This window comes from Onychostruthus taczanowskii, unplaced genomic scaffold, assembly GCF_017590055.1.
Source record: "Onychostruthus taczanowskii isolate IOZ18803 unplaced genomic scaffold, ASM1759005v1 scaffold8, whole genome shotgun sequence".
Classification (NCBI taxonomy): domain Eukaryota; kingdom Metazoa; phylum Chordata; class Aves; order Passeriformes; family Passeridae; genus Onychostruthus; species Onychostruthus taczanowskii.
In genome coordinates, this window is record NW_024505892.1 from 2,069,742 (window position 1) to 2,094,431 (window position 24,690).

At 39.3% G+C, this 24,690-nt stretch overlaps 2 protein-coding genes across 16 annotated transcripts in view; one reads left to right on the forward strand and one right to left on the reverse strand.

Moving 5' to 3' along the window:
* The window catches only part of VGLL2 (vestigial like family member 2), a 63,465-nt gene extending 49,193 nt beyond the window's left edge, over positions 1-14,272 (forward strand). For 4 of the 15 annotated variants that reach the window (XM_041423818.1, XM_041423807.1, XM_041423820.1 and 1 more), the window contains 3 exons: positions 1,775-2,002; positions 5,932-5,999; positions 6,116-7,528. The gene's annotated coding sequence lies outside the window, so the exon portion shown is untranslated. Of the gene's footprint in view, positions 1-1,774; positions 2,003-5,931; positions 6,000-6,115; positions 7,770-11,433 lie in introns of those variants that run through there. The other 11 variants (XM_041423816.1, XM_041423805.1, XM_041423817.1 and 8 more) reach the window with 9 other exon arrangements.
* The window catches only part of ROS1 (ROS proto-oncogene 1, receptor tyrosine kinase), a 73,426-nt gene that overhangs the window by 5,283 nt on the left and 43,453 nt on the right, over positions 1-24,690 (reverse strand). The window contains exons 34-43 of the mRNA XM_041423804.1: positions 23,185-23,372; positions 22,458-22,550; positions 21,971-22,106; positions 21,399-21,561; positions 21,066-21,130; positions 18,252-18,381; positions 17,328-17,425; positions 16,516-16,719; positions 15,264-15,398; positions 9,970-10,133 (exon numbers count right to left, since the gene is read on the reverse strand). Of these exons, the coding sequence (XP_041279738.1) occupies positions 9,970-10,133; positions 15,264-15,398; positions 16,516-16,719; positions 17,328-17,425; positions 18,252-18,381; positions 21,066-21,130; positions 21,399-21,561; positions 21,971-22,106; positions 22,458-22,550; positions 23,185-23,372 (1,376 nt within the window). The remainder of the gene's footprint in view (positions 1-9,969; positions 10,134-15,263; positions 15,399-16,515; positions 16,720-17,327; positions 17,426-18,251; positions 18,382-21,065; positions 21,131-21,398; positions 21,562-21,970; positions 22,107-22,457; positions 22,551-23,184; positions 23,373-24,690) is intronic.

A 24,690-nucleotide genomic window follows, 5' to 3' on the forward strand; every position in this document is an offset into this window, starting at 1 on the left:
AACCAGATAGCTGCTGGAGAAAGTTGATCTAGTGACCTCATAAGAGTGATTATTCAATTTTATTTTCTCCTATTATCTGTGTGGACCAGAACTTTAGGTAAATCAGTTGGGAAAGGCTGCTTATCAGTGTTCATACCTCCAGAGGCAGCAATACTGTCATGAATGCATGACTTGCTTCTTTCTCTTGTAAAGAAGCATAAAGCAAAAGTGATTTTAATCTGAACCTTTGTAGTAACCCTGCTAATAACACTGCTAAACAGTTCTGTAACATTGGCAGTTTTCTATCTACAAAATCGTTATACACTCTCTCTCTAGAGGACTAGTCTAGACTTCTGTCTCTCTAGTATTCTGCTCTTCCAGAAGCTTAAACTTGGCAATCCACTGTGTTTTTCACGTTTTAAAATCTTTCCATTTTTCCTTAATTTGATGAAGTTTATCTATACATTGTTGCTTGAAATTTATTGCAGGTAATATAAATTTTTAAAAATAAAAAAATTGTTAACTAAGACCTTAAGCTGTAACTGCTACTATTTTTTGCATTTATTTTTGTAATGCGTACCTTCTTTTATTACACTCCCTCCTTATTTTACTTCATAACTGAAAAATTAAGCATGTGACATTCAGGGTTATCTGTTCAAAGGAATCACAAGCATTGTGCCATTCCACCAGGCAACACAAAATTTATTATGTCACTATAATTTATTATGTCACTATAATCACACATCTCCCCAAGCTATAAAGTCAGAAATTTGTTCCACATGCTAGAGCCCATTAGCATAGGAAATATTATCAGGAAAAGCCTGAAAGAGAATTTTGATTTTAGAAACTTGTTAGCAAGGTGGGGTTTGGGACACAGAGCAAACTGTGGTCACATACCACAGAGACTGACAGCAATGAGAAATCATTTGATACTCACTTTGTCAGTTCAGGGCTATTATGGCCATATTTAGTAATTCAGTTCCAACTAAGCCTTTACTAACCAGTTCAGCGCTTCTTTGTAATTGTTTTTTTTGTTTAATTTAATGATAACCTTCAGGGACAAGTTGCTTTGGAAAAGACACACAGGCAAATGCTGAGGGAACATTTGCAGCAAACTCTTAAGATGGAAACCTTAAAATAAGGACCCAAGTAAAACTGGGTATTTACAGACCAGACATATGCCGGCTGACCTGCCTAAGTATAGAACACTAGAGGAGCATTCAGATTTGTTTCCTGTATAAGTATCTGGAACTGATGAGGTGATGTTTACACAAATGTGAGTATGAGGTCACTGAGATATTTTTACCAGATATATAGATACATTACTAATTCTTTCCCCAACAGGTCTGAAGAACTAGAGAATATATAAAATTTTATAATCCTTTTTCAGCTTATACACCACTGTGTTTCTCATTACAGAAAAAAAAGATGTAAAAAATCAGACACCTTGCCTTGATTTTACTTTTTGAGCTATGGGAATGCAATAAGGAAGAAATACTATTTTTGCAGAATATTCTTATCATATCCAATGATGGAGGAAGAATATAATATTGATGACCTTTCTCTTATGACATGACATGTGTAAGATACATTTCCACTTTGACTGTGACATTTTTGACTGTAAGTGCCCTTTCCTTCACTGTTGAGTCATCTCAGTGCAGTGTTCAGAGCTGATGAAAGTTTAGCACCATTCTGCTGTACAAGGCAAAGCTACACAAAGATCTCAAGTTATGTAGTACAATGCTTGACTGTTATGTAAGTCAACAAAGCAAGTAAATTATTTTTGCTCATTTAGTTGGAGCAGAAGAATGGATGGAGACGCAAAATACTAAAAATGAGTGATTGAAGAAAAAATTCATGATATGTTGTGAAATTCCCCCAGAAATGTGAGGACTAGAAGCACCACCAGCACCCTGGGAAGCTGTAAGTCTGTTCAGAGAATTGTGAATAATCTTTGGAAGGCCCTCCCAAAAAATGTTAAGAAATTGAAGGCAGATAGAGAGAAACTGGAGTGGAGAGGCAGGTCAGTATATTTATAAGATATCACTATTTTCTTTTCAGTTTTAACATCGCTAAAATTAGTTGATTGATGTACAGTCATGCTGGGTTATACGTGAGTAAATGCAGGATAAACCATGTGATGTGATCCCCTCAGATTTCACAAGCAAAGCTGGGCTGAGTCAACAAAACACACCAAGAGGAGACGTCCAAGGAGCACCTTCATGAAATCTGAAGTCAAGCTGGAGAGTCAGCTCTACAGACTTGAATTCTGAGGGATTGTCTACACTGCAAACTGCTGCATAGTGTAGAGTTACCCAGATTTGCTTTAAACAAATCAACCTCAGGGCACGAGGCAGTCTTGCTCTGTCAGTCCTGAGCTTTGTACAGGCTGAGGAGTACCCCACTGAGAAGCAGGATCCCACTGAGCTCTGTGCTATCCCAGGCTGCTTCCTACAGCTAAAATGGCAAGTTCAAAGCTCAGCATTGTACTTGCACAGACACGTCTCAGGTCCTAAATGCATGTGGCTTTGACCTTGCTGGACACTTTTCCTAGTAGAGCCGGGCTTAAAGCTTAAAACCTGTGCTTAGAACTTGTGCATAAAGCACATGTGAGCCAAACTGCAGGTAAACTAATTACAACAACCTCTCTCCGGGGATAGGCAGAAGATTACTCTGGAGAGCCCCACATTAATTGACACACGAAACAACAATCGCCTGACTCATACTATAGAGGAATAGAGTTTGCTTGCTTAGCCTCCTCTGAGAAGACCAGCCCTGACCTGATAAAATCTGTGCTTTCCCCTTCCCCATCCCAGAACCTCGGCTGGCTGCTTTCTGTCGCAGGGCAGCCGCCGTGCCGAGCCGGGCCGTGGGTCCTGCCTCACGATCACAGAGTGCCTGTCCTTGCCTGCTTGGTAAACTCTGGGGACTCACAACATGTTTTGAAGTCCTGCCTGGAAGGGTGCAAATTTTTGTGATATCTTGATAAGTAGACGAGGGGGTTTTGGTGTTTAAATTCCAGAATGTGACAACATTTAAGAAGAGAAAGAATGTCAGTAGAAAAGCTGATTGGTTGAGACTGAATAAACTGATCTAGAGATGCTGATCTTATATTACAGCTATTTCAGGGCCAGACCCTCAGCTAGAATAAATTAATGAAGTTCCATTGAAACCAGTGGGGTGTCACCAATTTACACCAGCTAAGTAGCCAGCCTGAGACGTTACTAATTCCGGGTGACATAATCCCATATGATGCTTAGCACCTTCAGTATGGTAAGGTATTTAGAAGTCCAGCCGCATTTCCTGTTTCTCAGTAATACCCTCCTCTTTTTCTGGTACATACTCTGTCCTTTGTCACTGCTACACAATGTATGTGGCAGTAAACAAGAGACTGGCTGACTTACTGGCATGGATGAAAGATATACCCGCCAGGAAACACATTCAAGAGAAACACCTGATGACATATCTTTGTTAAGGGTGAAAACGGTGGCTATTGAACCTTGACTTCTTCACCTCAGCCATGTTGGTTAGCTCAAGGAGACAACTCCTGTGTAGAGAGTATTTTTCTGATACCTGATGGCCACCTGGAGCTGGAGGAGCTGTGTTTCAGTTTCTGCACATAGCCAGTAAGAATATAAATAGAACAAATATATATCCGTTTTAATACTCCACTCTGTATTATGTATCAGTGGAGATATATCTGTGTTTCCTGCCTAATGAAGCATATGATCTTGCATGGTTTGAGGGTGACTCACTGAGCTTTGCTATTCTGTCAGACACTAAAGGTGTTAAAAGCGAGAATTTTGTTCAACCTGAATTTCCCCTGCACTAATCTGCTTGAAGCAGTGACTTTCTTTTTATTTTAATGTATTTTTTAGAGAACTCTGTACTGAAATCTGTGTCCTAGTAATTACAGATATAAACCTGCTCCTTACCTAGTTTATTAAAATTTATAATAGAAATGCATGAAAAAAACCCCTAGTTTCACATTTGCTGCAATGCAGTAAGACTATACAAATAGGAAAGCACTCCCTTTCTCCAGGTTATGAAACACGATTCATTTTACCAAGTTTTAACCACTCAGGTCTTACATGCCCAATTTAAGCTCCTTGCCTAAGCTGTCTTTACAGTCAACAGAGAAAGGAGGAATGAATCACTTTGTGGAGATGCTTAATCCACATCCTTGCCTTTACACATTAACATCCCCTGAACATGCCTACAAGTCTCTGGTGACTGTCAAACAGCCTAGACACCCAGTGCAAATGCAGTTTTTATGTTTTAGTTGCCTATATGTGTCCACATCTGCCTACACAAATGTCAGCTCTTACAGTCTTACACCATCTGATTTTTCCTTTGGTCTATGGTAAAGTATTGGCATAACTTCACTTGCAGCCTCATAAGGCTCATGTGCACCCTCTGGAATCAAACACCATTTGTCTGGAGCACAAATAAGAAATTATTGCACCACCAAGTTCCCCTTTTCTTGCATTGTCATAGCCACACACTCTTTTTTGGAAGCAGCCTTTTATCTGACCTCTGCAGGTTTTGGGTCAGCCACTCACTAAGCTAAGTGGGGAAGAGGATTACTGAATTTCAGAAAAATACAAAGGAGACTAGATACAAGGTTCTAAAAATGTTGCTTATCAACACATCTGCTTTAGAGAAGCTTCCATTTGCCCAAGTGATTTATTTACATTCAAGAGCTGTGTGGAGTAGTTTTTAAAAGTAGTTGTTTGAGTTTAGGAAAATAAACTGATGACTCTTGCATGGGAAACAGAAAACAGGTACTCGGCCAGCACAGAGTGCACATATATAATTAATTATGAAATCGCTGATTCTAGCTTTAATATCAAGTCCTCTCAGTGTAAAATATTGTACAGAAATTTAAAAAATATACAAATGACAATTTTAGCAAATACCTGAACTGCTGAAGAAATAAATACACTGACATTGGAAAGAAAAATGAAAAAAAGAAACATTATTATATTCTAACTCTTGTGTCTTGCCACATTTTTCAAGCAATATCTCCAGTTTAGAATTTTAAAACTAAGGTTTTGAAGCCAAATATGTTTCCTTTCAGTTTTTTGCCTTTTACCCTGGATTTTCTCCAACTGCCTGGTATCACCTCTTGCCAGAGGAGCTTCTTTTTCTGAGCAATTGGGCATCTTTTCCATATAGGTCCAAAAGGCACTGTGAGGAGTAGCCCTGATAAGAATAGTCCTTCTAGGTCATAAAGGCAAGAAGTCTCTCCAGCTGCTTAATGCCCAGTTGTCTGATGTCAGGAAAGTCGTTTGCCAAATCAAACAGGTGTTTCCATCTGTAAGGGGGCATTCATGGGACCTGAAAAACTATAGTGCTGTCTTATATGTGCAAATGTAAAAACTGATGTCTGAAAATAGATGGTCCAGTTATTTTTATAGCAATGCAGGGCCATCCTTCTAGCATGCTGCCCTTCTTAGAACTGGGGGAAGAACGGACTAACTTTCAGCAATGAGCAGGAACTCTGGTGACAGGGCCTGGGCTCAGGAAATTCCCATTGAATTCAAAACCCACTGGTGTCTCAGTCCTCTGGCTTGATTGTGCTGCCCTCACTCAAATAAATATTGTTACTGCTACTGTAAACCCAAAATCAATGTCTTGGGAAAGCCTGTGAGAGCAAGAAGGAAAAACACTAAACTGGCAGGTCCTGGTCCCGAGTTTACTTCCCTCACTCCCAATGCAGCAGTGCCAGGAGGTGCTGGTATTGCTCAGGCGTGTTTATTGACACTTGATGCCTGCTTTAGAAGGGTAACTCTTGCAATAACACAGCATGTGCTGCTTTTGCCATCCCGATGCTATCCTGCTAGCATGCTGTCCACTAGCAGCCTGTCTGTATTGGTTTACCCACACTTGCCATCTCTGTGTCATACCGCACTGGCATTAAGGTTATTGGGAAAATCTAATGTTTTTCAGCTCTCCCACATATGAAAATCACCAACAGCATGCAGGGACCTGCTAGAAGTGTGGCTAACCATGGGTAGGTAAGACTCAACAGAATTTGGAAGATGTATGATTCCCTGTAAGGCTAAGTATCCTAGCTATTTTGAGGCATGTAATTTCACTTTGCTTGACATTTGTCTCTTTCTTTTGAAACTAGGTCACCTGGTGAGAGCAAGCATTTCTTGGCTGGAGGCTCGTGGCTGGAGTTTCATTACACACAAAGGCCAATGACCGTGTAGCATTTTTGGAAAATATTGTCGAGGACAATCCATCATGGAACAGGCTTTTGGATTATTTGTTTTGGTTGTCATCTATCTACTACTACTATGAACACAAGAAATACTTTACTTAGTCCCAGCTAGAAATGAATACAAATTTTAAAAATCACTGACTTATTATACGTGTTACAAATTACAGTCTGAGACATATTCCATGCCTCAAACTGTTTTTGACAGGGTCATAGTGGAGCACACATTTTAGTCTGGAAACTCAAGTAGAACCTGAATGGCCTTTTTTTGCTTAAATCAGTCTCACTTCTGGAGCCCACGTCTTACTGAATTCCACCGCATGAGATTTACATGGCAGGCAGAAAAAGGCAGAAAATTAATTCAAGGCTGGAGAGCTATAGAAAATTGACATGCATGTGTCCTTGATCAGAAAATCCAGCAACAATAAGACATCACGAGGAATGTAGAGCTTCAATCAAGTAAACAGCATAACATTTTAATGGGCTTATTAAGACTGTGCTTGGAGAAAGAGGGAGAAAACCTACAGGTGAATTATAAATATACAGGAAAATAAGTATGACATTATACATGTAAAGGGCTTGTCAATTGTTTAGTCTTTTAAAATACATTTAAATGGAAGGATGGTATTCAGATGAATAAAATCCAAGCTACCCTGTTTCCTGAAGGGTATTTCCTGTATGAGAATCACCAAATGAACCCGAGGAGAAGTTAAGAAGGACTTTTGAGAACTGAAGCATGAAAACATTGAATGGGAGCATGAAAACAGTTGCTCTGTCTTCTCCCCCCAATGCAGATCCAGCAATGGGTCTGTGGCAACTGACCAGCTGCAGCTGGGCAGAACCTATGGAAAGGGAAGGATGAGAGGAAGCCAGAAGAGGGAACATGACAGCTGGTGGGGAAAGGTCCAAGGCTCAGGAAGAGAGTGTGCCAAGTAGAAGTTCTGACAGCCAAAGCTCTGCCTACTCTGAATTGCCCTCCTTACCACAGTGGGCCAGATTTTACCAACCAAGGTGTTATAAACAGGTTTAATGGAGTCTGATTTTAAAAGTGACTGCTGTCAACAGATTATCTGACTGAAATTACATTATGGAGTACAGAGCTATTATTAAAACCACCCTTAAAGTCCACTATACTACCATATTTTCTGCACTAAACTGATTTTTTTCTAATTTTTATCCTTCAAACTGACACTTTTATGGAAGCCTCAATCCATGTTTTCCTTTGCAACTTAGTAATTTCTAAGAATGCATCTTTTGCTCCTGGCAAATAAACAAAACAATGGCCTTTTTTCTAGGACCTCTGCTGTGTGGCAGAACCTGAAATTTTGGCAAAATAATGTTTCTTACATTAAGAATGTGTATTTGTCATCCCAGTGAAAGTAATTATTATCTTAGTTTGAGCAAGTTAACGGCTGGAGAAAGATCAGGCTTATCTGACACATGCTAAGCAGAGACTTGCTCTGAAACTGAAACTCATTCATGTTACATCTGTGCCAGGTCTATTCCACCACAAACACAGTAACCAATCTTCCAGCCCCTTTCCCCAGTTCCAAGCAGCAGAAAGGTAGGTTTCTCCAGAAATTTCAGCCCTGCTAAAGATTTTGACAGATATTGATGCAATGCCACAAGAACTTCTTAACTCTGTTAGTTTTCATGTCTCTGTTGCCTGTGGAGTTAGGGAGCGCAGAGAAGAGATGTCTAAGTGAGGAAACCAAAGTAGCTCAGGAGTGGGTGCAAGCAATGGAATCAGTACAGCCCTCTGTCCAGTGGATGCTGTGCTCCTCTAGCCATCTGAAAATGAAACATCTGGTCTGAGATACTATAGCTGAAATGTTGTATTTCGGACAGTATCCTGGGTAATGTGTTTGGGGGGACCCTGCTTGAGCAGGGATGTTGGAGCAGGGATGTCACTTCCAGTGGTCCCTTCCAGTCTTACCCACCCTGTGATTCTTTGTGAACCAAATTAAATATGGCAAGTCACCTGGATGCCAGCCATCATCAGTGAAGAGTAAGGCAAAAGGTGACACCTTTCCTGCTGTGATACATGCCCAAAAAACAGGAGCTGTCACTTTCTGCTTCTGACTGCAGAGCTATCTAGAAGAGTATCCTAGATGAGGCTTCTAGCCTGTAGACAGCTGCATTTAGGTGAGATAAAGTCCATCCAAAATGTAATGCCTATTAGCTTGGGCATAGTGCCTAATTAATTGGCTGTAGTCCTTTCCTGAGCTAATGCCAGGCTTACATTTGTGCCAGACTGAGTATCTCTTTCCTGAATGTCATTATTGAGAGCTAAGATACCCTTAAAGAAACTGAAGAATTATACTATATGCAAACTGTTTTTCATTATTGCATAAGGGTGCAAAATTAGCTGCTAAAAAAGCATGAAATGATAGATTATCTGTGCTAGACTCTTCATGTCTTTATACAATTTTTAGTCTTGCAATGTAAACATGCCATGAACAGACTGGATTTGACATAAAGAGAAATCACAATGGAAATAAACTGACATTTGTAAAGCTTCTCCAAATGATAGAGATTAGCAAAATATCAAATTAAGTGACAATTGAACAATGCCAGTGAATTGAATATAGATAGTATCCTGAAGAAAAATGTCTATGTGGTTGTGTAACTCCTGGGATAGATCAGGAAGTTTTCAGGAAAACATGAAGTACTGAAGTATCAAAACTGTTTGTGAATCAGGGTCAGTTCCTAGTTCAGTAACAATTTGTGAAGGAAAAAAAAAACCACAAAAATCACCTCTAAAACACAAAATCTTTAGATATTTTAGAAACAGTCAGGTTTCTAAACCTGAAAAAATTAGTTCTTTTACCATTCAATATTTTCATTATAAAACCATAGCATGCAAACAGAATAAATGAAAAAAATAATCTGTGAAATAAAAGTGAAATATTTCAACTGATAAAAACTTTCTTTTTTTATCCAGATCACATTTTTACTAATATTGTTCATTTTTCTCAATATTTCATTAGTCAAGAATTACTGCAGGATGTGACTAGATCACTATTCAGGCCCAGCCAGGATGTCAATTTTCATATTTAGATTATTTACATCCCAGCTGCACAGACAACTCCAAATTTAGCATTACCTTTTTTCTTAATCCCTGCCTTCACAACCTTAATAGTGTTCTTATACAACTGAGCTGTGTTGTGTCCCATATCTTTTGCACGTCTTCCCTAACATCACTTAGTTTATTTGTTCACAGTGCGCAGAGCATTGGCAAGACCTGAATCGATCGGGGCTTGGGCTTGGATAGAGGCTGCCTTACTGGGGTGCCTAAATGATGCCTCACTTGCAGGTAGCTGCTGAGCCAGTACTCCTGGAGGAGGTGCCTAATGGCCATGTTTAGCTCATGGAGAGGACACTGATGTCTTTGAAATTTTGACAGATTTCCACATGGAAGATTTCTAAGACTCTCCTTGCTCTGCAAGGAACTTAGGCATCTATTTTAGAGGAACAGGGTTGTGAACTACTAAGAATTCAGGTGACAGTTGGATGTCTCTGTGAGTCAGGCTTAATTTACAGCCTCATCTGGGCCTTTTGCTAGCTAATCTTATACATCCTTCATCTAATTCGTTGTAGCTCCCAGGCACAGAATGAACCTTTACAAGTTCAGTATGATAGAAATAAATCTTTGCTGTTTCCATGTAACAGCCAGAGGATTTGAGGCAGTGACAGATGCAAGGAGAAGCACTTTGCTTATAGGGCAGAGGCCACAAGAATAGCAGGTGCTGGCCCAGACTCACCTTCAAAAGCTTCATTGATGACTCCAGCTGATGCCTCTCTGTTTTCAGGGCAGCAGATGAAGGACAGTGGAGAGTGTCTTATCTCTTGCAGTTTGTCATGAATACAAGAGAAAGTAGGTCTGTTGTGAGGTTCTTGGGACCAGCATCTTTTCATTAAATCACATCTGAAAAAAAATGTAAATGCATACAAAAATGATGATAGAGTCATTCATCTCAACAATTACCATTAAACATCTGTGAGCAATGTTTGGTCTGAAAACTTTCTGTGTGGTACAAAGATCATCATCAGCTGCTGAGGCAATGAAAAACAAATTAAAGATCAAATCAAAGTTGAGAATAATTACTTTTAAACATTTTAATTTTTTTGAGATGAATATTTTTGAGATTGGAAGCAGATATAACATTTTTAAAAAATACACATTTGCCATGAATATCTACTCTCCCTGAAGAAGTTAGGAATACTTTCTAAGAAAGCAGACAAGGAAGAAATTCCCTCACAGAAAAAAAAAAAAAAAAAAAAATTAAAAAAATTAAAAAAAAAAAAAGGGGAAGTGTAAAATCAGAAATTAATGTGAAGTTTTCAACTTATTTAATCCTTCTTCATCTCAGGCTACCTCACATTCAGGAGAAGTTCAAGGCAAACCCTCCAGCACAGGGAGAGTTAATTCCAACTTTTACCTCCAGATCAAAACAAATAGGAATAAGTCTTCCAAAGGCAAACATGGTAAGAATTACCTCTGTGTACAGGGATTCTAGCCCACCTTGTACAATACTATCACTACCACTTAGTGGAAAATTTACCTGTTGTTTATCTAAATGATAGGGCTGGTTTTTATTCCTTGCTCAAGGTGAGTTTATGCTGCACAAAACCAAATCCTACAAAAGCTGGGGAGAGACAGGCTGAAAACCAAAACACAGCCAACACCTGGACTTGCTAATTGTTGGGAGTGGAAAGAGGTCTCAGAGTCTCAAAACCAGAGAGCAGCCAGTGAAAGGCTGGTTCAGGAAGCTGCATCTGGAATGTGGAGCATTTACCTCTAAGCCTTAAGTTCAAACCCTCCCCTGACAAACATCTTCCCAGACCTGCTGCTATGTGATACCAGGCGTTAATCTGTTATGTGAAATGAATTGCCTTGCTTAGATCCTCGCTTATCTGTCTTAAAAAGATGACTGCTGTCCTTCTGTCCTTCACCACAACTGGGCATCTTAAAAAGCCCTTAGTGACAGCTGGGAGGAGTCACTTGTCTTCTGATTTTTCAATGGTATTTTTCATTAAAATGTTAATGTATAAATTTTTTCAAAGCCACTTTTCATCAACCTGTATTCTTGTGGTTTTCAAGTTGAACAGAGTAACTATGATTTTTTTCAAAAGGATTCCATGAAATTTTGAAAATCCATTTTAAGAATTTAAAAAGTGGTATTGGCTTCCTAACACTCTGAATCACTTCATCTGCTTACTTTCAGGTGTACTTGTTATTGATGATGCTGGAAATATAGAAGGAAAAGAACTGAATAGGTCTCAAAATAAGGTTAAATAACTGGTTTTCCTTCTGCTGCCTGCAAAGTGTCTGTCACACTGAATTCCAGCCTTGGATTCTGGAAGCCAAATAATCTTCTTTCTGGTAGTGCTTGTTGGTAGGATATCCAGGCAAAAAAACCATGAGTTCAGGTGCTGTGTTTCATCAGATTTGCACTTGGGCTCTCATGAGCAGAGCCTTGTGGAAGAAACAGCCAGCCACTGACCAGGAAAGAAACAGAAAATGATACAGAAATCATAGACTCGTAGAATGTTTTGGGTCAGAAGGGACCTTCAAGGATCATCTAGACCAACCCACCAGCCATGTGCAGGGACATCTTCCACTACATCAAAGCCTCAAAGCCCCACCCAACCTGGCCTTGAACAGCTCCGGGGATGGGGTATCCACAGCTTCTCTGGGCAATATTTTCAGTGATTCACCACCCTCATTGTAAAATAATTCTTTCTTATACACAATCTAAATTTACCCTCTTTTCATTTATGTAACAAGAACATCGCGAGTGTGGAATATGAATTTTTTTGTTTTGTTTCCTATGACCAATCTCTGCCTTTCTAAATAACTATTTTTACTGGACAATCTGCTTTATAAAGCCATTCAGTTTTGCTATGGAGTAAGGATATTAACTTCTGCCAAAACTGTAATTCAGTACTGTAATATTCTCATTTTAATTATATTCTATGTTTTTATTTCCTAAATCAAATTATTTAGTGATTAGCTTAAAGTATCAGTACTGGTATTTTTCACTAAGTGGTTAATTCAGATAGGCTTTAGGTTTCTAATGGCAAAAACTTTCATGCTCTCTCAGAATATATCTGCAAATTTTACGTGTACAGCTATTTGTGGCATGACATTTAGCTTTTGAGGCATGCTGTGACATCCAAAGTTTTAAGTCATATGGCACAAACTTTCATTAGCTCAGAAATGCATGAGTATGAGACCAGTCAAGAGGGAGAAAGAGAGCTTAACTTGCCAAGATACATGTAAGTGACAGATTGAACATATTCTTATATTTTTGGGGAGCCAAACATGGGCTAGCAAATAGTGCATCACTTCAGCATGAGAAAGAGACCCAGAGGATTCCCCTATTCATGGGGAAAGCCTGTCAGGAAGACATGGAACATTACAGTTCCAAACACAACATTGGCTAAAGGTTTATGCTGGGTTCAAGAGCTAACATTTACACTAGATGTACACCTACAAACTCACACTTCACACCAGTGTTTTATCTGGGGGCAACAATCAAATGTCCAATAGAGCTGCTTATGTGGGGCTGGTTAGAATTTGAGAGCCTGGAAAAGTAAAGAACTAATATTCAGTGCTGGATATTGGAGGCAGAATGTGAACATTCCTGAAATTCACTATAGTGCACAGAAGCTACAAGCATATCCAATACTTTTCTCTCCTGAAATGGGAAATAAAATTTATGTGTGATTATCTTAGAAAATGAGAAAATTTGTCATTATAAAAAGCCCTTGATTTCACCTAATGCATTCTGTTCAAGGCCTTCTTCTCTCTCACTCTCTTAATCCTTCCAGGGGATCATTGCCAGAAACAAATAATAAAAAGCTGTTAGTTACCAAATTAAAATTTCTTATCAAAGTTGCTTGTGTAAGTTTGAAAAACACTCAACATTCCTGAAACTGCGATTTCAAGTCAGCAAGCGTCTTGGTGCTTATGCAAGTTCTGTAGACTGTAATCCACGGCCTTTGAGGATTTGTTAAATTAGCTCAGTTCAGTCCAAACCTCGGCATTCTCTTGCATGCAAGCCTCATACCCACGTGGCTGTGCCAGATGTGGATTTCTGACTGCAAATGTATTTACATTCATAGATCTAATTCATGTTTCAATATATGTGTCTCATTTATACATCTCCAAGACCCTTTTTCAATTCTTTACCAAGGTTTACCTAGCCACAGTTCTCTGGGGAAAAGTAGTTCCTGGAGTAGCAATTTATGGAGGCAAGGGGAAGAATTTTTCCCACCTTCCAAATAAAAAACCAAACAAACAACCCACTTCCTTCATGCTTTTACACCCTAAGATTTCTGTGCCAGCCCTACTTGCACTTGCAGTGTAAACCTATCACAGTTTCCTAAACACTTCTCAGCTGAAGTACTTTGGCCTTTGAACTCTCTTCCTATCAGTGATGGTTTGTTTTGTCAAATGACAATGAGCAAGCCAAAGTGCTGAGGAGACAATTACTGACTGCTGATGTCCTGATGCAGGTTCAAAACCACAAGGAGGGAAGCAGGAATGTCAAGAATCCCGGCATGCCATTAATGACCTAGCAAAGCAGCAAAAAGCTGTTTATGCTACTGACAGAAGCTGCATGCAGGTGTTGAGTGTTCACCAAATGAGATAAAAGATGGTACAAGAGTCTAAGCTCATCAGCTCTTTGGCTTTCAGAAACTACTATTAGGCACTGATCTTACAAGTTACAACAGGCAGACCAGTATGTAGGACCTATCTCCTCTGCTAAATTCAAGATCTGGGACCTTAAACATTATTTCTAGCAAAGTTTTCTTGATTTTTCTGAAGATCTAGTCCCTTGTTTTAGCGCAATTTTTGAGCCTTTGCTTAAGTCTGAATGTCAAACTAGTCCACGGATATAGCTGCCTCCTGTGCTTTTTTATTCACAGGACAGATGTCAGAAATTTTTTGAGGAAACCTTTCTCAGCAGAAAATATTGTAATTAAAATTTCTTTGGGCTTTCATTTGTTCCGTGACTTCCAGTTCTCCCTCTGCTAATAAAGCAAAATTCTAATCTCTTCTGTTCTTCAGTTCCTCCAAGTGTTAAAGCTTAGTTTGGGGTTTTTCTGTGCATTTTATTTCTAACTTGGTATTTCAGCTATATCTACATAAATAATCACCTTCTTTTAAGCTCAGAACATGGTTACTGGTATAAGATCTATCATGGAGGTATTGGCTTGCCAAATACAGAATTATTCTCAAGTCTTTTCCTCAGCCCTGAGAGTAAGAATTGCTCTCTTCCAGTAGCCTCTCCTATTTGTAGGACCATCTGTCAAGTGCATTGCTGTGACTGCTTTTGCTGAGTGGGTGATAAAGAAATTGAGACACAAAATTAGACAATACTGAGTGATTGTTAAGCTCATGTTCTGCTTCCTCAGAACAGAGGTATATGAAGGTATATCTTTCATATACCTCTGGACAGTGTGGGTTTGATCCACAGGATGTATTTATTTTATTCTCTTAATTGCAAGAATTTTGCAATTAAATCCGAGTTTTGTGCTCAAGACACAAAAAGAAATTAAGGATTTACTTATCCAGTCCAGATAAAGACTAACCAGAGGTGCAGACTTCCCTTTTCCTGTACTGTTTCAGCTTTTCTTATTGGCTTTTTTGAGTTCTCTCTACAAAAAGCAGAGTTTATTTTTCACTTTTGTTCTAATATTAGCCTATTCCTGCACCTACCATCAAGAAAGAGAGTTTTATCCACAGTCACAGACACATGATGTATAGAGGTAAAGTTTTTCTTGGAGCCATCTTAACTTCTAACTAATACCTTTAGGTACTCTCAGCCTTTTCTCACACTACTACCAGATCCATGCGTTAAATTCTTATTCACAGCCTGGTCTGCTGGATGAATTAGTAGCAGGTTGGCCAGTTTTATTGGAAATGAAAGTGGAGGATGTTGGGCTCTTCATGGACATGACCAACCTTCAAAATGATAACCAACTGGCAAAAAGCCTCTTGCTTCTTACAAATATTATCAACAACATTTAAACAAAAGTAACTTACAGGTCATCAGGACAATTGTTTGGAGATTCCAGCCTTCCTCCTGATCGTACATGGTGTAAAACTTCTGTGTTGGACAAACCTGGATATGGCTGTTGACCCAAAGTTAATGTTTCCCACACTAGTACTCCAAAAGCCCTGAGAAAAACCATTAAAAAAAAAAAAAGAGAGAAAAATTCATAACCATGGCAATCACGAAATCACCCTATTAACAGTCAGATTGTGTCTAACCTAAGAATAAGACTCAGAAAAAATAGGAGTAAGAAGACATAATTTGGTTTTGTCCCTAAGCCAACCTTTGAATAGCTAAAATAAATGTGTAGAACTGAGCTTCTTTCCCAGACTCACTGAGATGCAGCTCAGAAGACACTGACTGCCCATATCTTCCCCGGGAAACACTCAGGTTGAGCATGTTCTCATATAAACAAGTGTTCTGAAATCTCTAGAGGTGTGGTTAAAAATGGAGAAAGACAAGTTCTTCTAAGCACTACTCATGGAGCAATCAGCATCTCCTTTGGTTTGGCACAGAGTACTAAACTACTTTCTTAAATAAGTGCAAGAGTAGCAGTCAAATAGATAGGTAAAGACTCTGGGGACTTGAACAAGACCCACAGGCTGAGTACACGTGGCCACCGAAATCTAAACTTGTGTGAATATCAGGTTTCATGGATCTGGTTTAGTCTGTGGGTTTTTTTCCATGTCTCCTGTCAGTGGGTCTCTGCTTCTTCACAATAAACTCAAAGCCACGAAAAGCACACTTTTAGCTAATCTCCACAAAAAAAGTACTGTGACCTTCTCCTGACTATGCTGCAAAGTCTGGTCTGCAAAATAAAGAAGTTACTACAAGAGGGTGAAACTGTAAGGGCAAAGTTGTAAGGGCTGTTGGAAGGAAATGTCAATAAACCTAATGGAAAACAAAATGGAACAGCATGCAGGCAGTAAATTCATTGCCCAATCAACCAAAAACCACATTGTGGGCCTGGTGCAACTGTAAAATTATTTGAGTGACACTAGTTCCTTCCAGCCAAAATCCAATGATCTTAAAACATAAAGAAATATATCCATGAAACGTACTGTCATGGTGTCAAATATTTCATTAGAGCCTTAAAATTCCACTTAGGAGGAACTCTGCCAGAGCCAAAAAATTATTAGAGATGACAATATACAACCCTGCAATTCCTCCTCTAAACCAATATTTTCTTGCTGCAGAATTCAGTATGGTTATCACCACAGCTTTGTGGCTGCTGTAACTCACCAGACATCAGAGCGACTCGTAAAGACACCATCAATAAGGCTTTCAGGAGCCATCCATCTGACAGGGAGTAGACCTTCTCCTCTTTTTCTGTAATAATCATTTTTATAGATGTCTCTGGCGAGTCCAAAATCACCAATCTTTACTATCCGGGATGAACGCCTGTATTCCTTCTCAGACACAAGACAGTTGCGAGCAGCCAAGTCCCTGATTTGTGAGGCAAAGAAAAGAGGATGGATTTAGCATTGCAGAAAAACTCAGGTCTGTAAGTCATCTGGCTCAACATTCTCTTCAGAGCAGTGCCAGCTCCAAGGCTGGTTCAAGTGATTTAGGGCCTCACCCAGTTACATTTGGCATGTCTTCATCTGGAGATGACACAGCCCTTCTGGACAACCTGTTTCAGTGATTGCTCTGGAGTGTTGTGAACAATATTATCTAATTTCCTTCGCTGTAATTTGTGCCTGTTGCTTCTCATGTTTTCCCTGTACCTCTCTGAGAAAAGTCTGCTCTGCATCCTCTAAAGATACCCATTAGGCAAATACAGTGCATGGATCTTCCACTTGTCCTTCTCTCTGTTGCACACGATATGATTCTTGCCTAGGGTGCAGTAAGTCCTTGGTTCAGACCTTAGAGTAGCCCACTACTTTGGGAAAGAACTGTGAGTAACATTTAGCAGAAAAGCAGAGCCTTAGATTTTACTCCAGTGCTCTCTCCTGTCATGTAGTGACATTTTTCTAGACCTTTTTTCCTGGGTAAGGTAATGAGTCTCAATACTGTGGGTAAACCTGGGAAGACTAAGGAAGTACGTTCTGTACCTGTGTATAAAATGCATTTTCTCTAAATAGACGCAGCCTTTGCAAACATCCAAACATATATCCAAGAGGTCAGTGACTCTCAGTAAAGGGCTCTGGAGCTACAAGAAAAAAGGCAGAAGTTAGCTATTTCTTCCAGCTTTACCAACTCAGAATGACAAACTCCCCATGGAAGATTTCCTCACTGAAATGTATTTCCCCATTTGAAATGTATTTCCCCATTTGCAATGTATTTCCCCATTTGAAATGTATAGCTGTATTAATCAGTGTAATGAATTTTTCTAGTAGAACACGTGTATATGCGTTTCATTAGAATTCAACACTGACTGCAGATTTGATCTGATTATGTAAATGACCTATGCAATTGCTATAATGCTATAAAATTTCATTTTGTCCTCACATAATACCATGCATATTGCAAATCCACACACTAACTGGAGAAAAATTAACTTGAAGTCGTTAGGTCGTTTATTCTTTTCTTTCCTTCTAAAGAATTTGAGGACATAGGCACAGGGACAGCATATTCTTATATGTTTGGACTATGCCTCTCACATTAAGGACACTGTTGTTATTCAAAGACAAAAAAAAAAAAAAGTCTATGATTCCTAATAAACCACATACATGACCACCATTATTTATTACCACTTTCAAAAGGACAGTTTATGATTTTCATAGTGAGAAATCAGCAGACATCTCATGACTGAAACCACAATTTTGGTCAGTGATCTAATGACATTCAATCTCTTCACAACATCACTGATTGCAAGGTCAGCACTGAACACTCAGGTCCCAGGGTGTTAAGGAAAAGCCAGGTCAGACCTTGCTTTGTATAGAAACAGCTGAGCATCAGCAAGGACTTTTAGAAAGGGAAAAACTGAGAAGCTGTGGGCAGCTACAGGTTAAAAATATGATTCTTATGGTCTTCACCTTTTTCTTTCTGGCTCCTCGTAAATAGCTAAGTAGATCCCCTCCTTCCATCAGCTCCAGTATAAGATACTGAGGTTCATTTAACAGACACACACCGAGTAACTTCAGAATGTGAGGATGATCAAATTTGCTAAACAGAAGGAAACATGTGTAAGATGACGTATGAGAAATTCAGCTGGTTGATAGCTAGCAGAGTGCTTATAGTTGCAAACAGTGAATGAGCAGTTTGGCCTTTACAATCCTGCTTCTATGAACATGATTCAGTAGCTCTCGGTGCCTGGATTTGCTCAGTCATGAGGAGAGTTCAGAGACATCCTTCCAAAACACAGGCTTACGCTCTCTTTGACAGGCACTCTAATGCATGCACACATATTAAAAAGCACACTTCATCATATTTCCAGGAAGCAAAGAAAAGTAGCCAAATGGCAATTTCTTCTAGGAATATGATTTATCACCGGTACATTAAAGGCATCTACATTATTTTAATAGAATATTTTTACTACTATATTCACAGTAGAACTGCTGATTCAGAAAAATACACAAAAGTATAAGCACAAGGTGCAATATATTATTTTCACAGTTCAGCAGGGGAGTTTTTCACAGTACATTTGCAAGAGGAAAAAAATACATATGAGTAATACTTCTAAGTATACCAGCAATCATTTGTGTGTGTGTCTAAGACAGGAATTACCACAGAGCAATCAGTACTCTCAGTACTGCAAGTATTCTTCAAAGAATTAAGAGAAGAATATTTATTGCCTCTGACAGTGCCTGTGTTTTTCAAATCACTTCACTTGTGTTATAAAATGGTTCTCCCCTCTCATGCTGCGTGAAAGCACTTGCACAAGCAGTCAGAGAAATTTGACTCTATTGAGAGAATTGATGGTGTCCAAAACGCTGTCAAATGCAGCAGTGTAAACAAACAAGAGAGGGACATTTTCCTTCTAATCTCTTTCAATTCACCTAATCTCAGGTGTGGGCAAAGACTCTTGCAAAAAAGTGCGATTTAGAATTTGACAGTTCCCCCTGGCCCCTAGCACATACCTCTCAATCAGACAAACTTTGGCACTTTCAGGAACAAAAAGAGGGGAAGGAACACCTGGCATTTTCCTTCAGTGGAGACCTTTCTCCACTGAGCTGTCATGCCTTACTTCCCGAAGGATGGGACAGACACAAGAATTTCCTACATGTGTTTGCACACAAATTACTCACCAATAACCAACATCAAATGACTTTTTGAAATAGAAGCCACTCAATTTTCCCTTTGCTGCAGAGCAATAAAAAGGAACACATAGTCCTGGCTTAACTGAGCCAACACGAACAACATTACAAGCCAAATTTTAATGAACATCCAAAAAGGCAAGCAAAATAAAAGTTGCTGTTACATATCTTGCAACTTGTATCTCATATACCTTATTTGTTTGTAAGCACTCAGATGCACTTGTTTTTCTTTTCCACCCTTGGTTTCGTTTATGAGACCTCACAGATGAATATCAAGTGAAATCATTAAACCCTCCATGAAGGAATGAAATAATTTTTTTTAATATTAAAAATGAAATATTCAAATAATATAAAATAAACATTATTATTGTTGTTGGTTTTGTTGCTGCTGCTGCTGGTGGTGTTTTTAATGACTATGGGGATTACATAATACTTAAACTTTTCTATTCTCTTCATTTCTGATTCATTGTATTGGTGTACATATGGGCCCATGTCAATGTTTACATTTAAATGCAAAAAATTTTCAACTATATACTCTTCCAGGATTTCTGGATTTGGGTTATTATCTGCAACAAGAATTGAGAGAGACTCAGAAACTTTAATATATATATGGGTTAATATAATTTCCGTACTACACAGAAAAAAAACCACCTTAACTGTGTTTATTACTGCTAGGTAGAGTGAAGATTGATTATGAGGAGTTTACACACAACTCTTACTCTTTATCATTAATTTGCACTTTAATGACTTAGTCAAATTTGGTTTTAACAAGCCTTTTACCTCATTCAGTTACAGTGTGTCATAAAAGGCAAAAAATGCAAGCTATATTTTTTAAGCATGTAACCACAAAAAAAATTGGAATGCTGTAAAAATCACTTTCCAGTTTCATAACACCATATTTTCTGCACAAAAATAAATCCTTCATTTTTAAAATTTGCTTTTACTTCTGCACAGATGAAACAAAAGGCAAAGGAGTACAAAAGTGCATCTGAAAACTAAACTACACTCTCAGTCTTATAGTACCAGTTGAAAACTTCAGTTGAACTTCTGGTTTCTGGGGACAATTTGGAAAACAAGATTTTCAGCTGAAACACAAACCTTGTTATGTGAAATTCTTGCAGTGGTGACAGATGCATAATTTAACACTACCTCAATAGAAGGGGTATGTGGCAGCCCCTAGTGGCACATTTTTAAAAAATATTTTCCATTGTAAATTACAGCTTCAATGTATCAGTTTATTCTGATTTGTTTCCTTCAGTAAAATGGGATAAGTTGAATTCTGACCATTGCCTTTAAAAACTAACTTGGTTTAGGGGAGCAAAGATACTGAAATACACCAGTACAATCCCAAATAAATCCATGATATGAGCATATTGAACTTGCATGAACTTAAATGTTGCTTATCGGATTTATAGCTTTAGTTACATGATATTCATCAGTAATGATTTACTTGTTTGACAGAAACATGAGAACACCCAAAAAATGCCACAATTTTCTGTTTAGAGGAAAGTGGTACTTTCATTCCCCTAGAAAGCCACCGCCCTCAGATGACACCAGCTTTGAAGTGTGCCCAGGGACAAAGCTGTCCCTTACCTCATTAAGTGTGCCTCCTTCAAGAATTCGCTCTTCTCATGGTCTGTCGCACCCTTCTTCAAAGTCTGCTCAAGAGAAAGCAGAAGTGTAGAAACATTTGGTCATCATCACTGTTACCACATCGTGCTTAAGTAAAACAATCAGACATAGATGTGGCCTTAAAGAAACATTATTTTCCAGAAATCATTACAGGGCTGAACTTTAAGAGATTTGTAAGAAACACTACAAGGAAATACCCAGATCAGCCCAAAACCTATTTTTCAGATAAAACCTCTGACACAGATCTCTCTGCCCATCCCATTCTGTTGCAAGAGAACAGATTGTTGTGATTACCTTGACTGCTACTTTGGATTCTCCACTTCCATCTGCCAGGATATCTACTGCAGTCCCTTCATACACCTCTCCAAATGCTCCACTTCCCAACAATTTGTGTAAATTGAGTTTGTCCCGAGGGAAAAATGGCAGTGATTCAATCTCTGCTTGAGAAGGAAGAGTGCTACAAAACAGCAATACTAGTCACTTGTTCATGCCTAAGGATGTCTGAAATTCTATCAAAATTCAAACAAAGCTGGTACTATTTGTCTCATCAGGTATATTTAGGGGGAGCTCAGGTGAGGCCTGGATGTTTTGGGAGTTACTGGAAAACACCAGGTCTTCTTCCTTCCCTGTGCATTTGTATTTCTTGCCAGAGGGACATGAAGGATGGGCTGGGGAGTTCCAGGCTGGGCTGTGAGCCAGAATGGCAGCATGGTAGGGCATCCTTTGGAGCATACCTGCCCTGCAGCAAACATGCAGCTCTTAACTCTACCTTGGGGTTTCAGGGACGAGCACCCTGATGTAAACTGGTCCAGGGAACACCTCTTTGATGTTTTTGTCCTGAAAATACATTTGCTCTGAGGACATACCGTATGGCATAACAGGCATTGGCTAGTCCCACTGTCTCAGCCATCCCCCTGAGTTGAGCTAGTTCTTTGTCTTCCTTGATAAACACTATCTGTCCAGGCAAGGCCGGTTTTCTGGATTTCAGTCTTTGTTTCCATACTGGAATAGAAAAGGAGACCATTAAGTGTTTCACTCTGAAAGTAAGGTCAAGTTTTTATAAGGATACAAGCAAGTATTAGAGTTCTTTAAGCACTCCTGTGCTCTCCCTGCAGGTAATCGACAGCAAGAAATGCCTGAGGATGGAGTGAATTTCTATCCTGTCCTTCATACCAAAAATATAATAAGCCATCTCTAGGGTCTCAAAGAATGAGAATATACAAATTTCTCCCAGCTCCCATCCCAGGGAGGGAGCATTTCCCTAAATCTGGAGGCCAATCATTTCCCACCATCTGAACTGCCTCTCGCTGAGGCTTGGCAAACCAAGGGTAAACAAAAAACTCAATCACGTACCAAAACTGAAGAGTGTGACCACACCCAAACACAGCACAACAACTCCAGCCACAGAAGCAATGGCAATGATGGTGCCCATGGGCATCATTTTTTCTGTTAAAGAGAAAAGGAAATTTGTTTAATTACTGTGTATGCATGCGATGTCAATCCCATGGAGTGGAGAACACCTGAGAGAACCCTTCAGCTCCCTGCTATGTAAAAGTCTTCTACTGCACAAAGTTGTCTTGTAGGCTCTATGTGGATGTGTATTTGGTCAGACTAATCCTTCTCCCCCAGACTTGGGCCATTCCTGTGACCTAATGTGCATGCAGAAATAGAAAATGCTGAACTGTTTGACTACTCAAAATGGGATTTCCAAAAGCACTCACAAAGTGTAAGTCTAACATTCTGGCTGAAGGCAAGAAGTAATTCTGACATCTTCACCCAGTGTGTGAGCTTGCCTTTTTTCAAGAATCACATCATAAAGCAGAGGGGCAGAGCCACACAGACAAAATGTTATAAATGAGGAGAAGCACTTTTCAGGCCCACTGTTATGAACAAAAGAGCCTGGATGAGCACTAGCAGCAGGGATCACCATATAAACATCACTATTTGTTACCTATTAGCGGCATTACTTCACCTTTGCAGGAATATTGTTATTAAAATAGCCAGTCTCTGTTTCTAAATTGGTATGACTATTTAGAATAACAAAAAAAGGATTAATAGAATACAGAAGTACAAGACATACCTTCACTCAAAATTATATCCATGCTAATGTCACTGTATTCACCAAGTCCCAGCACATTTGCAGCTGCTGCTCTGAACTGGAAAGTTCCTTCCAAGTTCTTGGCCTTCCATGTGCAAATACTGCCACAGGAGCCATTGTAAACTACCTCCCACGTGGACTTCACATCACTACTGTTGCCAGAATGTTTCCTGCAGTATGCACATCACGACACAAGAAAGACATTAATGCCACAAGGGCAGTTTACTGCTTCACCCCCAGCCCATTCTTTGCCTCAGTTTCATGGTTTTCACAGCATTTCTCTGCAGGCATAAAAGCTCAATCTGGTCATGGGATTCTGGCTACAGAGAAGAAAATTGTGCCAAGCCATTTCAGCTGTGCTAGGAACCAAACATCTTTATCTTGGCATTGGAAATTAAATACTAGACCATTTAAACATGAAAAGCTGTTCAATATATGCCTGATTCACCTGTTTCAGTATATGCATCACAGCCAAGATTTCAACATGTTCTTATTTACCTTTCTGGCAAAGAAAAAAAAACAAACAAAAAAAAAATTGTACTGTGCTAGAGCTTTTTGCCCTTCCAGACCAAGAGTAATTCAGTATCTCTGTGCATCAGGTTTCACAAGCTAAATAGGAAGCAAGTCATTGGCAGTGAAGATACCATTCTTTAGCTAGCCACTTTCCCATAGTATCTGCTGGCTGCTGGGTGTATTTCTTCCTTTCCCCATTGGACTGAGATTGATTGCTCACAATAAATTCAGAGCTGATTATTCACCAACCAAAAGAAGACCACGTACTTAAACTTGAAAGGCCATATCTGAAATATCAATTCATGTCACACAACACCGTAATACATCATGTGAAATGACCTTCATGAGCAAGTCACTCATTCTCCCAACACTCTTTAAAGAAGAAAAAAGGCCAAACACTTCTAAACCAGAGAGACATGGGAAAACTCATGCCCTTGGTGTGTACATGCTGCCACTAGAGCTGTATGAAAAACAGAGGTTGCTTAATAGGTCTAGGCAAACATTTTCTAGAATGCTGTGCAACTGACCTAGCATTTTTCTACCTGGTGCGAAATTCAGTCAAAACCACCAGCCTGTGTACATTCAAACTGCAAGAGAAAAGCTGACTGCATTAAAAGACCACCTCAGTGATGCATTATGATTCCAGAGATGAATAAGAAGCTGGAGTCTGGAGAGCACAGCAGCTAATGCACAGCCCTGGCACAGACCAAGGGATTGACCTTTCCTTACCCATCTGCAGCAAGTCAGGTACAGATTGTCTCCTGGCATATCAAAATCATTGTTTTCTCAGAGCATGCAGGTCAGCACTCCTGCATGCTCACAGAACTGTAGGAAGCTTACAGCACCAGGAAAATATGATGGACTCTCCTAATTTTAAAATAATGCATTAATTAAACTTTGCACTGACTGCTTTAAAGGAATCTCTCCAGAGTCATGGTCAAAAAATTAGAAGTTCAAAGTCACTGCCCACAGCAA